This window comes from Gossypium arboreum, chromosome 11, assembly GCF_025698485.1.
Source record: "Gossypium arboreum isolate Shixiya-1 chromosome 11, ASM2569848v2, whole genome shotgun sequence".
NCBI lineage: Eukaryota > Viridiplantae > Streptophyta > Magnoliopsida > Malvales > Malvaceae > Gossypium > Gossypium arboreum.
In genome coordinates this window covers 30,858,103-30,869,719 of record NC_069080.1, presented here as the reverse complement: position 1 = coordinate 30,869,719, position 11,617 = coordinate 30,858,103, and the positions used below count along the sequence as shown (strand labels likewise).

Here is an 11,617-nt window from a genome sequence, read left to right as displayed (position 1 = left end):
TACAATTTGAATGCCAACTTACTAGTTAAGCTGACTAACTTTAAAAGCATGAATTTCTTTCTTTAGAATGGTGATAATGATAATTTTGTTCTATGGAAATCACTTCTACAATTGAACCCACCATGGTTTTAGAAGATTTCACATTTTCACCGTCTACTCATCAACCTCTTGAATTATTTTTATATTATTTTTTGTTGCCAATAAAATTTACCAACTGCAATCTTAATTTGAAGCGAAGGCAGACAGGTTTACAGGGAAGAACTTTTCATTGCAAAGTATAGAACACAAGCGAAGACGATGACGACAATGATGATAGAGAGGCAATCATGGTCTGATGAGGTTGGCGGAAATATATCAGATTATAATAACCTTGTAACCAGTTAAGAAATATTCTCAACTGCTACCAATGACCACATTTTCTTTAACTACAACTTTACAGTTGAAAACATAAAATTCTTACACTTCTGTCCCATGTTAAATTGCAGATGCACCAGGTTCATGGCTTCAATCACGTTTTTTTTTATATATAAAAGCTTGTGCCAGACAAATGAAATAGCCAAAACCAAACCGCCAGGGCTGTCAATTGCGTGGCAACATTCCTTACACCATTATCATATTCAGGCTAAAACTAAGATGCAATTCTTTGAGCTCTTGCAGATGTTTTACAACTTCTATTGAGCTTTTGCAAAGGTTCGGCTAGATACACCGTGCAATAATTTAATGAATCCAAGAAAACTTAGCTTCCCATCAGTATGCCGAATCCAGTCATGGAGGACAGCATGGACAGGCACGGATGGGCTCAGTCCGAGTTCCTGAAAAGTCATCATCAAAATGCTAGGGGATTAGTTCAGGTTTTTGTTGCTCCACAGCTTACAGCATCCCAGCACAGCAAAACGAAGAAAAAAGATCAACATAGAAACTCGAATTTGCAGTAAAGATATCCTTTTAAAGTAATTATAAAAGCTAGTATCTTCATCCAATGTATGGGAAATAAGTAAGAAAGTTGTCAATAGCTGTATTTGGTACAGTTTTTTTATTATAAATGATATACTAAGTTTAAGGATTGAAAATTAATTAGCAAAACCTTTTATCAAATTTATAGAAATCTAAATAAAAAGAAGCTACGATAAAACATCAATCGTAGGTGAAAACATTTTCCCCAAATAAAAGAGGTTTAAATGCCCAGTAAAGTGATATAAATACTCCTTAAATCGCTATTCTATTAGAAATAACACAATAAATCCAGAATTCCAGTGAAGGACCGGAACATAAATATCATAAATACGACTTCTATAAGTTTTCCATGCCTGTCAACATACCCTCATTATCTTTTATAGCATAATTTTAAAACTGGTAATATTAGAAACTAAATAATCAACTAAATTGGAAACATATGAAACACATTCCCAGGGCTAAGCAAGAGCAGACCAACATACCGAAGCTAACTCATCAATGACAATGGCTCTATTTCCATCCTTCTCAAAAAGCTCATAAGCACAACGAGCATGTTGTTCCCATCGATCAAGTGCCTCCAGCTGATGAACACTTAATGCAGCTGCACAGAATTCATCGAAGTCCATCCTTCTGTATTGAAGTGCGCTTAGCTACAACATAAGGAAAAAAGCATACAAAAATAGAGATTCAGAAAACCTGAACATATTTATTGCCACAACAATTAACAGAGGAAGAACCTACGGATGCTAGAAATTCAGGGATGCGAGACTCCTTCATAGCATCTGTTGCATTTCTCATCAGGGCCTGACCAGGGCACACAAGCGTTTGATGATTAATCACAAGAGAACTGACAAAAAATTTCAGGACAATGGGAAAAAAACTGACCACTTTAATATTTTCCAAGCTTATAGTTCCATTTTTGTTTGGTTCCAATAGTGCAAACTGCTCCTTCAAGTAAAATAGCTCATCCACAGTCAAAGTTTTAGACAGTACCTGGAAAAATACCAACGAAAACAGAATTAAGCAAATTGAAAAATTCGGGGGCTATAAATCACATGCACAAAAAGGAAACTGAATTATGAAACCGATTAGGTCTAGGCTCAACAAGTGGAGGCTTCAAGAACAATATTAAAAAAAAAAAAAACTCACTTCGCAACTGGCACAAGCATTAACTGTTTTAGGGACTGCTAAAAGAATTTACAAGTCACACACTTGTTGTGACCTCAGATAAGTATTTAGCTCCAATACAGAACCCACTAGGGTGTTCATATCAATCCTCAAATTGGTAGTGGCATAAACCAACCCATGTTAACCACATAAAACAAGTGTCTAAAATTGGCCCCAGATTCACTTGAGTTGTTCTGACCAAAAATTTAACACAGTGCCTAAGATGCACTTTCTGCACACTGAAACACAAGTGTTTCCTACCAGTCTACAAACACACCAAGAATAAGATATACAGAATAGTGCTGAGACATATCACCATATACACACCCTTAATGCAGCTTTCCGAAGAGATGAAGAGCGCAGGTAAGCCTTCATGAGTTTGAATATAAGTATATCCAAGGGTACTTTCACATCGTTATAATTTTTTATCCAGGGATGACCTGAAGTAAACAATTGTGAGTAATATTTCAACAACATAAGAATGATGAACTTGTGAGGTAGATGAGGCACTCACTCAAGGCTTGGGCTGCAGTCAGTCTTTTCCTTGGGTCCTTGTTCAGTAAGCGTTTCACAAAATCCCTTGCCTCAGAAGATAGAGCTGGCCAGGGTGCTTCATCAAAACTTGGATCAGCTTTTAGAACAGCCCGAAAAATCCCAGACTCTGTTCGGGCCCAAAATGGCCGACTACCACACAACAAAATATATGCAATCACACCTATACTCCAGACGTCTGCTTCTGTACTGTAAGACCTATGTAGAACTTCTGGTGCTACATAGTATGCACTACCAACGATGTCATTAAGCCTTTCATCTGCAAATGGAAAAAAAACAAGAAACATATTAACAAATCAATCAAATGAATAAAACACATAAATCAACTAATAGAAAATTGAGTACAAACCTGGTTTCACAAAATCTGACAAGCCAAAATCTATGGCCTTCAATTGTGAATTTTCATCCTTTGATGTAAACAAGAAATTCTGATGCAGAAAATAGCTATACTTAGAACAAGCACATGGCCAAATCTTTTATAATCCAACTACTAAAACCTTCTGCAGCTAAGAAGAGATAAATAGAATATAACAGAATGGAGCACAACCAAGAGAACAAGCAGCAGCCTTATGCTAGCCATAGGCGCTTGTTCACAAATGTTATTGCTTAACAGGATATTTAACCCCAGTTATCCCCATGGAAAGCCCTTAACCGCACCTCAGAAATATTAGATTGGACCCCAAAACTGTGAAATATAACTCAAAAACCAATTTCAGAAAACCTGGAAATATATTTCACCTCAGGTTTAAGATCGCGGTGCACAACACCCTGCAGATGGCAAAAGGAAACTACATTAAGTATCTGAATCATCACATCTTTTGCATCATCCTCAGTGTATTTTCCACCCCTGCATGAATAGAATCAGACTTCATAAGTAATCATATCCAAACTTTCATCCGTCCTCAATCTCCTACAATGTGTCAGTCGGTATAAAAGAACTCCACAGCACCTATTATTAGAAGAAATACCTTGAAAGAATTCTGTCCAAGAGTTCGCCTCCTTCACATAATCTGAGCGATGTAATTGTAACTTATTAGATGCAATAAACCACATGTGACAGTCATAAAAGAAGAAATAAACACAATTGTTAAATCCAATCATAGTTTTCATCATATACTTACTCCATTACTATATATACATTATCGTGGTCCTCGTAGGCATCATAGAATTGTACTAGATTGTTATGTCCAGACAGAGCTCTCAATATCTTTACCTCCCTTCTAACATCCTCAATGGCGATCGCTGTAGTCATCTATCAACAAACAACAAGATCAACCATGAGAAAAAAAAACAAAAGGCGATCATCATGACATTTCAGTTTAAGGGCACAAAATGGCAACTACCCAGAAATAAAATTGCCCTGCTTTCATAAGGCACGATTTGAGACCAATACTAAACACGTTTGAGGAAATAATTAAGTATCAACAATTATAGGATAGGAATCGCTGCATTCGGAATTGAACTCTATTACACTCTGTTAAAATTTTGAGTAAATTCAAAATTTATTTATTTTCATTCCCGAGTGTATTAGTAATATAATTCACGACGGCTTCGACACCTTTAAACAAAAAGAGCAAAGTTCAAAAAGATAACAATAATGATAATAACAAAACAAAAATTAAAAAGAAACCTTCGCTTTAGGTATCACTTTAACGGCAACTTGCTGCCCTTTAAGCTCTCCTTTCTTAAACTTCGCCGCACAAGTGTAACCGAAATGGCCTCTCCCTACCTCTTCTCCAAGCTCATACTTGCTCCCAAAATGCTTCGAAAAGCCGAAGCTCTTATCCAGTACAGCAACGGTGGCTCCCGCCGCACCATCACCGTCCGCCTCACTTCCTTCCGGTATGGCGGACTCATTCGGCTTCACAGACCCGTGCCGTCGAGCAAGAACTGCCCTAATATGCTTGGCCGGAGAAGGCGGAGGGAACGGCTTCCTGAAAAACCGTTTCGGAGTGGAATTGGCCGAAGATCTCGCTGGAGACTTCTTGGAGAACAAGTAGTGAGCTGGACTAGGACTATAAAACGGAAAAAAGGGCGACTTCTTACCTTCATTGTTGGAATTCGAACTTTCCTTTTCTTCTGTTCCTTTAGCTTGATCTAAGTTGTGGTTGTGGTTACCATTTACTACATCAGGCAAAGGCGAAGCTGGAACCGAGTTAGACTTATGGTGGATATCTTTATTCCGGGGATGGATAGGAGTATTCCTTGAATCAGGAGGAAAAGAAGGGTTTGGGGATGGTTTGGAAGTGCAAAGACCCATAGCAGAGCAAGCCTATCTCTCTGTCTCTTTCCCCCAAACAGTGTAGGATTTTAAATCTCTCCCACAACCATTTGAATCTGCAAAAAGCCAAACTGAAAATTTAAAAAAAAAAAGAAAAAAAAATCTTCTTTAGTCTTTAGAAAACTGAAGCCTTTATTTTTGTCTTTGGTGTTTGAAAGTATTTATTGGAGAGGTAAAGGGATCTAGAGAAGATGATAAAAAGGAAACGACGATTAGTTCCCTTTGTTTTTTCGTAAATGAGTTAATTAATTAATATTTGAAGTAGTTAAAATGTTAATTGAAAAAGATGGGTTAGCTAGCTTTTGTGTGGGGTGGTCCAAGGAGAGATTTTCCACGTGGCACAATCATAGGGCGGTTGTTAATTAATTTGGTTCGGTTCAGTTATGACATGCAGTAATTGATATATTTCGTGGGAGTTGTTTTTCCTTTGGTATTCATTATTTTAAGGCGGGTAGAATTGACATTTTCCAAATTGTATTTGATTTGGACCCCAAAAGTCAAAACCACGCCGTTTAACTACTTTTTTTTGTTTCTTTTATGAATAAGAGAAGATCCCTTTCTCCTACTCCTACTCCTGTTGTTTGTCAGAGTAATAATTTTGATTGAATTAAAAAGCACAATGTCATAAAAACAAGAAAGATGCATGGTTTTTGTATACATTCTCAAATTTTGTCTTTTTATCAAAATCATTTGACTGAAGATATAATTGTTAATGTTAAATTTTGGATACATGTATCTTCATTTCTTTTTCCTTAATAATTTTATCAAACAGCTGTTGAAGTTGTGAATAAAAAAAAAACAGACAAATAGTGGTGCGAAAGGAATAAAATGTATATTAAGAGATATCTATATGTTGTTGGTGTTAAGCTAGTTATATTATTAACCCATGTGCCTCACTAAATAGGGTCAAACGTACCTCTAAATTAACAGAAAAAAGAAGTTGGCATTGACTTGGTGCAGGCTATGGCAAAAGCAAATCCCAACAGTGCAGGCGGCTATGTCATGCAATTTAAGGCGCTGTCCGGTTTAGAGCCAATTTCACTTTTCTTTTCTTTATTATAAATGGAAATAGTTGTAAATTACAAATTTATAATTAATTGTTTTCATTATTTTTACTATTTTAGAACTGAAAATATTTTTAAAAACTTTAAATGAATTGTTTGTAAATCAAAATTCATATAAGTGTAAGGGTAAATTATATTGATAGTTACCCTATTATTTTTAAAAATTTAATCGCTTGACTCGAAAAGTTACAAAATAGTGATTTAATTATTCGATTTTTCTTCTTTACACATTACCTAATTTTATCCTATTTTTACATGAAATTATAATTTAATATACAATGTGTAAAAGTTGAGAGTTTATTTTTCTAAAATTAAGACTAAATTTGTAGAATATATAAATATCAAGGTTAAAGTTGATATTATACCAATTTTAAAATTTATCACATCAACTTTCCTTAGTGACAAAAAAACAAATAGTTAAAAAATCATTTTATAACTTTTCATAATTAGATAAATATAAAAAATTATTAATAGTTGAGTGACTGGCATTATAATCTATCCAAACATACAATATCCTTTCAATAGTTTTTAAATATTGAACATAATACTTGGTTTAACTCTATATTTTTTATTTTATCTCTTATATTTCTATTATAAGAAAATAACATGTTTTTGTTATCGGAAACAAAACTTTATTTTTATTTATTTACTTCATTTTATATGAGTGTAACATCACCATTTCTAGTCTTAATTTTTGATATAATGTTTAAAATTACTTATAGTCTCTTCCCAACTTTTAAATAAGAGTATAATACGCTTCAATGTATTTAAACTCACGCCTTCTTGCACCGACAACAATATCAATACCAACTGAGTTAAAATTTAAATTACTTTATTTTTATTTATTAAATGAATTTTCAATTTTCATAAAAAATATATTTAAAAAAATAAAATTAAGATAACCAAACGGATCCAATTACCTAATTTTCTAGTTAATCGTCTGTCGAAAATTCTCATTGTTTTATTAATTATATAGTAAAATATTGCACATTCAAATGTGGGTTTGAAAATGGGCAACCTTCACTTGTTTTTTCATTAAAAAAGTTTCTTATTAAAATTGATCTACTCAAGGGTCCCCAATCAATGAGACCCTATTTTTAAAATTGATTTTCCTTTGCTTCTAAACTATTTGAATCTTCAAATAATACTAAATTCAACATTTTGCTGCCCACTTTCAATGCCATGATCATAATAATTGCATTACTTAGCTTCCCACTAAATTTTGTTCCTCCATTATTTTCTTCCCTATATCTCCATGGATCACACTAATAATATATATAATTTTAGAGATTTTACAATATATAAATATATTTCAACCTGTATTAGAATAAATTTGGACAATACATATATATATAAATAAATTTAGAGAGAATTCATATATAATTTTTATTTTTATTTTTTTACAAATTAAAAGAGAGCATGTCATTGTCAAGATTTGAACTTTGGAATTTAAGGTGTCAACATAAAACTTTAACCACTTGCTCCTTTAGATTATTAACTCATAAATATTATTTACAGGTAAAAGTATTATGGAGGCCTTTGTAGTAAAGGTTGGATTGCATTTTGCTCACCCTACTAAAAAATTGGGTAAACTAGTAATTGTACGTTAAATTAAAAAACAAATTGTCCTTTTGTGAAAAAAGAATTCACTCATTTTTGTTGTTAAAAATTTGTCCTTGTATTTTAACATGAGGTACATGTGGCGTGTCACGTATCACCATCTGATTATTCTATCAGCCTTGTCAATTTTTAACAAAGCACATGGACTAATTTGCTCATTTTTTTAGTAGAAGAGATAAAATATAAATTGACTTCTAATATAGAGACTTTCATAATACTTTTATAATTAATTACATATAACAAAACTCAATTAATCCAATTATGATATAACATTATACAGATAATATTTGCATATGTGATTATAAAATTATTCAAAATGCTAAACTTTAGTATTGAATTCTGATAGTTGTCTCTTGACAAATAAAAAATAATATATACGCAAAGAAGACAAAATATAGGTAATTAACTTTGGATGATGATGCTTTTTTTCTTCATGCAAAATTGGCGCCAAAATAAAGGTGGGTATAGATTTTAGCTAATCCTTTAAAACGGTTTCCCACCTTCCTCTCTCTTTCTTTTTCATCTAGCAAAATTAAATAATATATGATAGCAAGAAAAAGGAAAAGTAAAACATTTGTTTGATTTGGGTCATGTTGGTGTCACTTTTTTGGGTGTCAGACTTATATTGTATCTAAATCATGTCTTTTGTTGATGAATTTGATATAGGAAATTTGACCACATTAAGAAGGATGGTGGAGGGAGGGGCATCATTGAATCCAATGATGAGTATATTTTAGTGTGTTCAGGTCAACAGGAGTGATGAGTAGATTTGAGGTCAAATTTTATGTAGGAAAAAATAAAGCTTTAAGGAAGATGAACAATTGAGTCAATGAGTAGAAGGAAAGTAAAGTGGGTGATAATTACAGCTGCAGTGCTTTTTATGTGTTACAAGTCCCACAAATGATGCGCATGCCTATGTCAGGGAGATCCTCTCATTTTTAGTGGATATCTCCACTTACTTTGCATTCATTAAACTACTATTTTTATAATATATCCCGTCTCTTTTTTAGCCAACCATTTTTTTTTCACAACATTGTTAGGGATGCATACTTCAACTTCATTAACCGCTGTCTCATTTGCCTCTTTAATTGCTTCGAAATTTTCAAACCGTATTATACGATCAACATTTCTTTTAAAAAAATTATATTAATTTCAAGTTTAAACGTAGTTGTTATATCATTATGTTGTACTTTACGTCAAAAATAGTTGTAGGAATTATCGTAAAGCAGTAAGAAAGAAAATAAGAACACGCAGATTTTATGTGAAAAATTTTTATCGAAAAAAATCACGAGCAGAGAAGAAGAAATTTATTAATGTTAAAAACTAAGAATACAAGAGGTTTTCGGCTATGCATAATTTTTGTAATCAACGTCTAATAGAAGAAGTATAGTTCCTATACAGATTTAACTTGGGTGGCAAGGTCCGTACCGTAGAGGCTTGAGGCCGTAGCCCACCACAAATCCCCAATTTTACCTCTATTTTAGTTCTTTAACAAGTGAATTGCACCTCGAACTTTTCAGGTAGGATCAAACGGGATCCGGGTCATACAACTTTAACAATCTCTACCTTGACACGAATTATCGACGAACAAGTTCTCCACCTCTTCCACGAAATCCCTTAAAGGGTATTCTTCAACAATGAACACAGACCAAGTCCAAGTAGTGCTCAAACTTGGCTATAAGAAGTGACTTAGTCAGCATATCTGCAGGATTATCATGAGTGCTAACTTTGCTCACAATAATATTACCACGAGCAATAATATCATGCACAAAATGATACGAAACATCAATATATTTTGTCCTCTCATGAAACACTATACTGATCTGAAAGTTTTTACTGAGTTCACCAAAGAATCCTTTTAATCAAATAGCTTCTTTATAAGCCTCAGTAATCACCATTTACTCAGCTTCAATAGTAGACAAAGCAACTATAGTCTGCAAAGTGGCTTTCCAACTATGGCCTAACCCCCAATAGTAAAAACGTACCCTGTGAGAGACATTCTTTTGTCAATGTCTCTAGCAAAATCAGAATCAACGTACCTAATGACTCTATCTCTAGTTCTTCTAAACTGTAAGCAGACATCAATAGTACATCGTAAGTATCTGAAAATCCACTGAACTGCTTTCCAGTATTCCTTACCAGGATTCGTCATGCATCTACTAACTGCATAAGATAAATCTGGACGTAAGCAAACCATAACACACATGAGAGATCCCACTACACTAGAATACGAAACCTGTGACATGTAGTCAATCTCATCATCTAATTGCGAAGACAAAGCCGATGAAAGTCTGATGTAGGTTGCTAATGGAGTACTAACAGGCTTAGCACTCTGCATATTGAACCTGCAAGAACTTTCTCAATGTACCATTTCTGACTTAGGTACAACTTACATGTTTTTCTATCTCTGAAAATCTTCATCCTGAGCATCTTCTTTGATGCTCCCAAATCTTTCATCTCAAATTCTTTTTTAAGCTGGCCTTTGAGCTTTTTTATATCTTCTTTATCTTTGGTTACTATCAACATGTTATCAACATAAAATAGTAGATATACAGATGAACTATCACTACTATTCTTAAAATAAACATAATTGTTAAAAATGCTTCTTTTGAAATCGTGAGATAAATGAATCAAACCTCTTGCACCACTACTTAGGTGACTGTTTCAAGCCATAAAGGGAATTTTTTAGCAAGCAAACATAGTCCTCTTTTCTTGAGACTATGAAACCCTCTAGTTATTGTATATAAATGTCTTCCTCAAGTTCTCCATGCAAAAATGTTGTTTTTACATCTAACTGTTCAAACTCTAAATTATGCATAACCACAATACCAAGCAAGGCTCGAATCGAACTATGCTTAACAATAGGAGAAAACACATCTGTGAAGTCTACACCTGGAATATGTTGTAACATTTTGCTATCAGTCTTGCTTTATACTTGTACTCTTCAACTCTTGGAGTCTATTCTTTCTTCTTGAACACTCATTTACAAAAAACAACCTTTTTACCTTTAGGAGGCTTCACTAGGTTTTATGTACTATTCTTATGAAGTGATTCCATATCTTCTTACATAACAATCATCCATTTGCTCGAATCTTCACAACTAACTGCCTCGAAATAAATAGATGGCTCTTGATTTTTATCTATATCTTCAGCTTCATTTAAAGCATAAGCAACTAAATCAGCCTCAACGAACCTCTACGGAGGTTTAATTTCTCTTCTAAGTCTGTTCATAGCAACATAATATTGTGGTGCTGGTTATGGTAAAGAAACAACTCTACTCTAAGTTTCTGTACTAACCTGAGGAGTAGACTTTGTTGTAGATCTTTAATCAATTTGAAGCTCTAATTACTCCACATGTGTGTTTGATCTCTATTGGTCTTTATCGAAAGAGTATTTAAGAGGTAAGTTATGCAGCGTAGCAGTCTCATAAAAAATAACATCTCTGCTAATTACAACTTTCCTAGTTTTAGGACACCATAACTTATATCCTTTAACACAAGCCTTATATCCAAGAAAAACACACTTAATAATCTAGGCTCTAATTTACCATTATCAACATTAGCATTAGCAGGACACCTAAAAATCTTCAAATTAGAATAATCAATCGGAGTACCAAACTATACCTCTTGTAGAGTTTTTTTCTCAATAGCAATAGATGAAGACCGGTTAATCAGAAAACATGTTGAGGAGGTCGTTTCAGCCTAAAATGACTTCAGTAAATAAGCATTCGACAACATGCATCGAACCTTTTCCATTATTATTCTATTCATCCGTTCTGCAACGTCATTTGGCTATGGAGTACAGTGAACTGCCAAGTGTCTCACTATCCTTTCTGATTTGCACAATTCATTAAACTCATCAGAACAAAATTCTAAGCCATTATCTATGTGGAGGTGTTCTATTTTTTTTTTGTCTACTTCTCAATCATAGTCTTCCAATCCTTAAACGTGAGCAACACATCACTTTTCTGCTTCAAGAA

General features: G+C 33.6%; 1 protein-coding gene across 2 annotated transcripts; it reads right to left on the bottom strand.

Annotated features, from left to right (window-relative positions):
- Nucleotides 1-415: 415 nt before the first annotated feature.
- LOC108473960 (CDPK-related kinase 5) lies at nucleotides 416-5,212 on the bottom strand. 2 transcript variants are annotated; one of them, XM_053021689.1, is made up of 12 exons: nucleotides 4,720-4,855; nucleotides 4,304-4,607; nucleotides 3,795-3,925; nucleotides 3,642-3,683; nucleotides 3,412-3,520; nucleotides 3,023-3,101; nucleotides 2,636-2,932; nucleotides 2,449-2,561; nucleotides 1,840-1,947; nucleotides 1,696-1,758; nucleotides 1,437-1,604; nucleotides 416-812 (listed from the first exon to the last, which is right to left on the bottom strand). In XM_053021689.1, exons 3-12 carry the CDS (start codon nucleotides 3,923-3,925, stop codon nucleotides 672-674), a joined length of 1,251 nt encoding a protein of 416 aa, XP_052877649.1. In that variant the 5' UTR covers nucleotides 4,304-4,607; nucleotides 4,720-4,855; the 3' UTR covers nucleotides 416-671. The 2 variants fall into 2 exon arrangements, with proteins under 2 accessions (XP_052877649.1, XP_017631286.1); XM_017775797.2 differs by having other exon boundaries at nucleotides 4,304-5,212.
- Nucleotides 5,213-11,617: the final 6,405 nt, after the last annotated feature.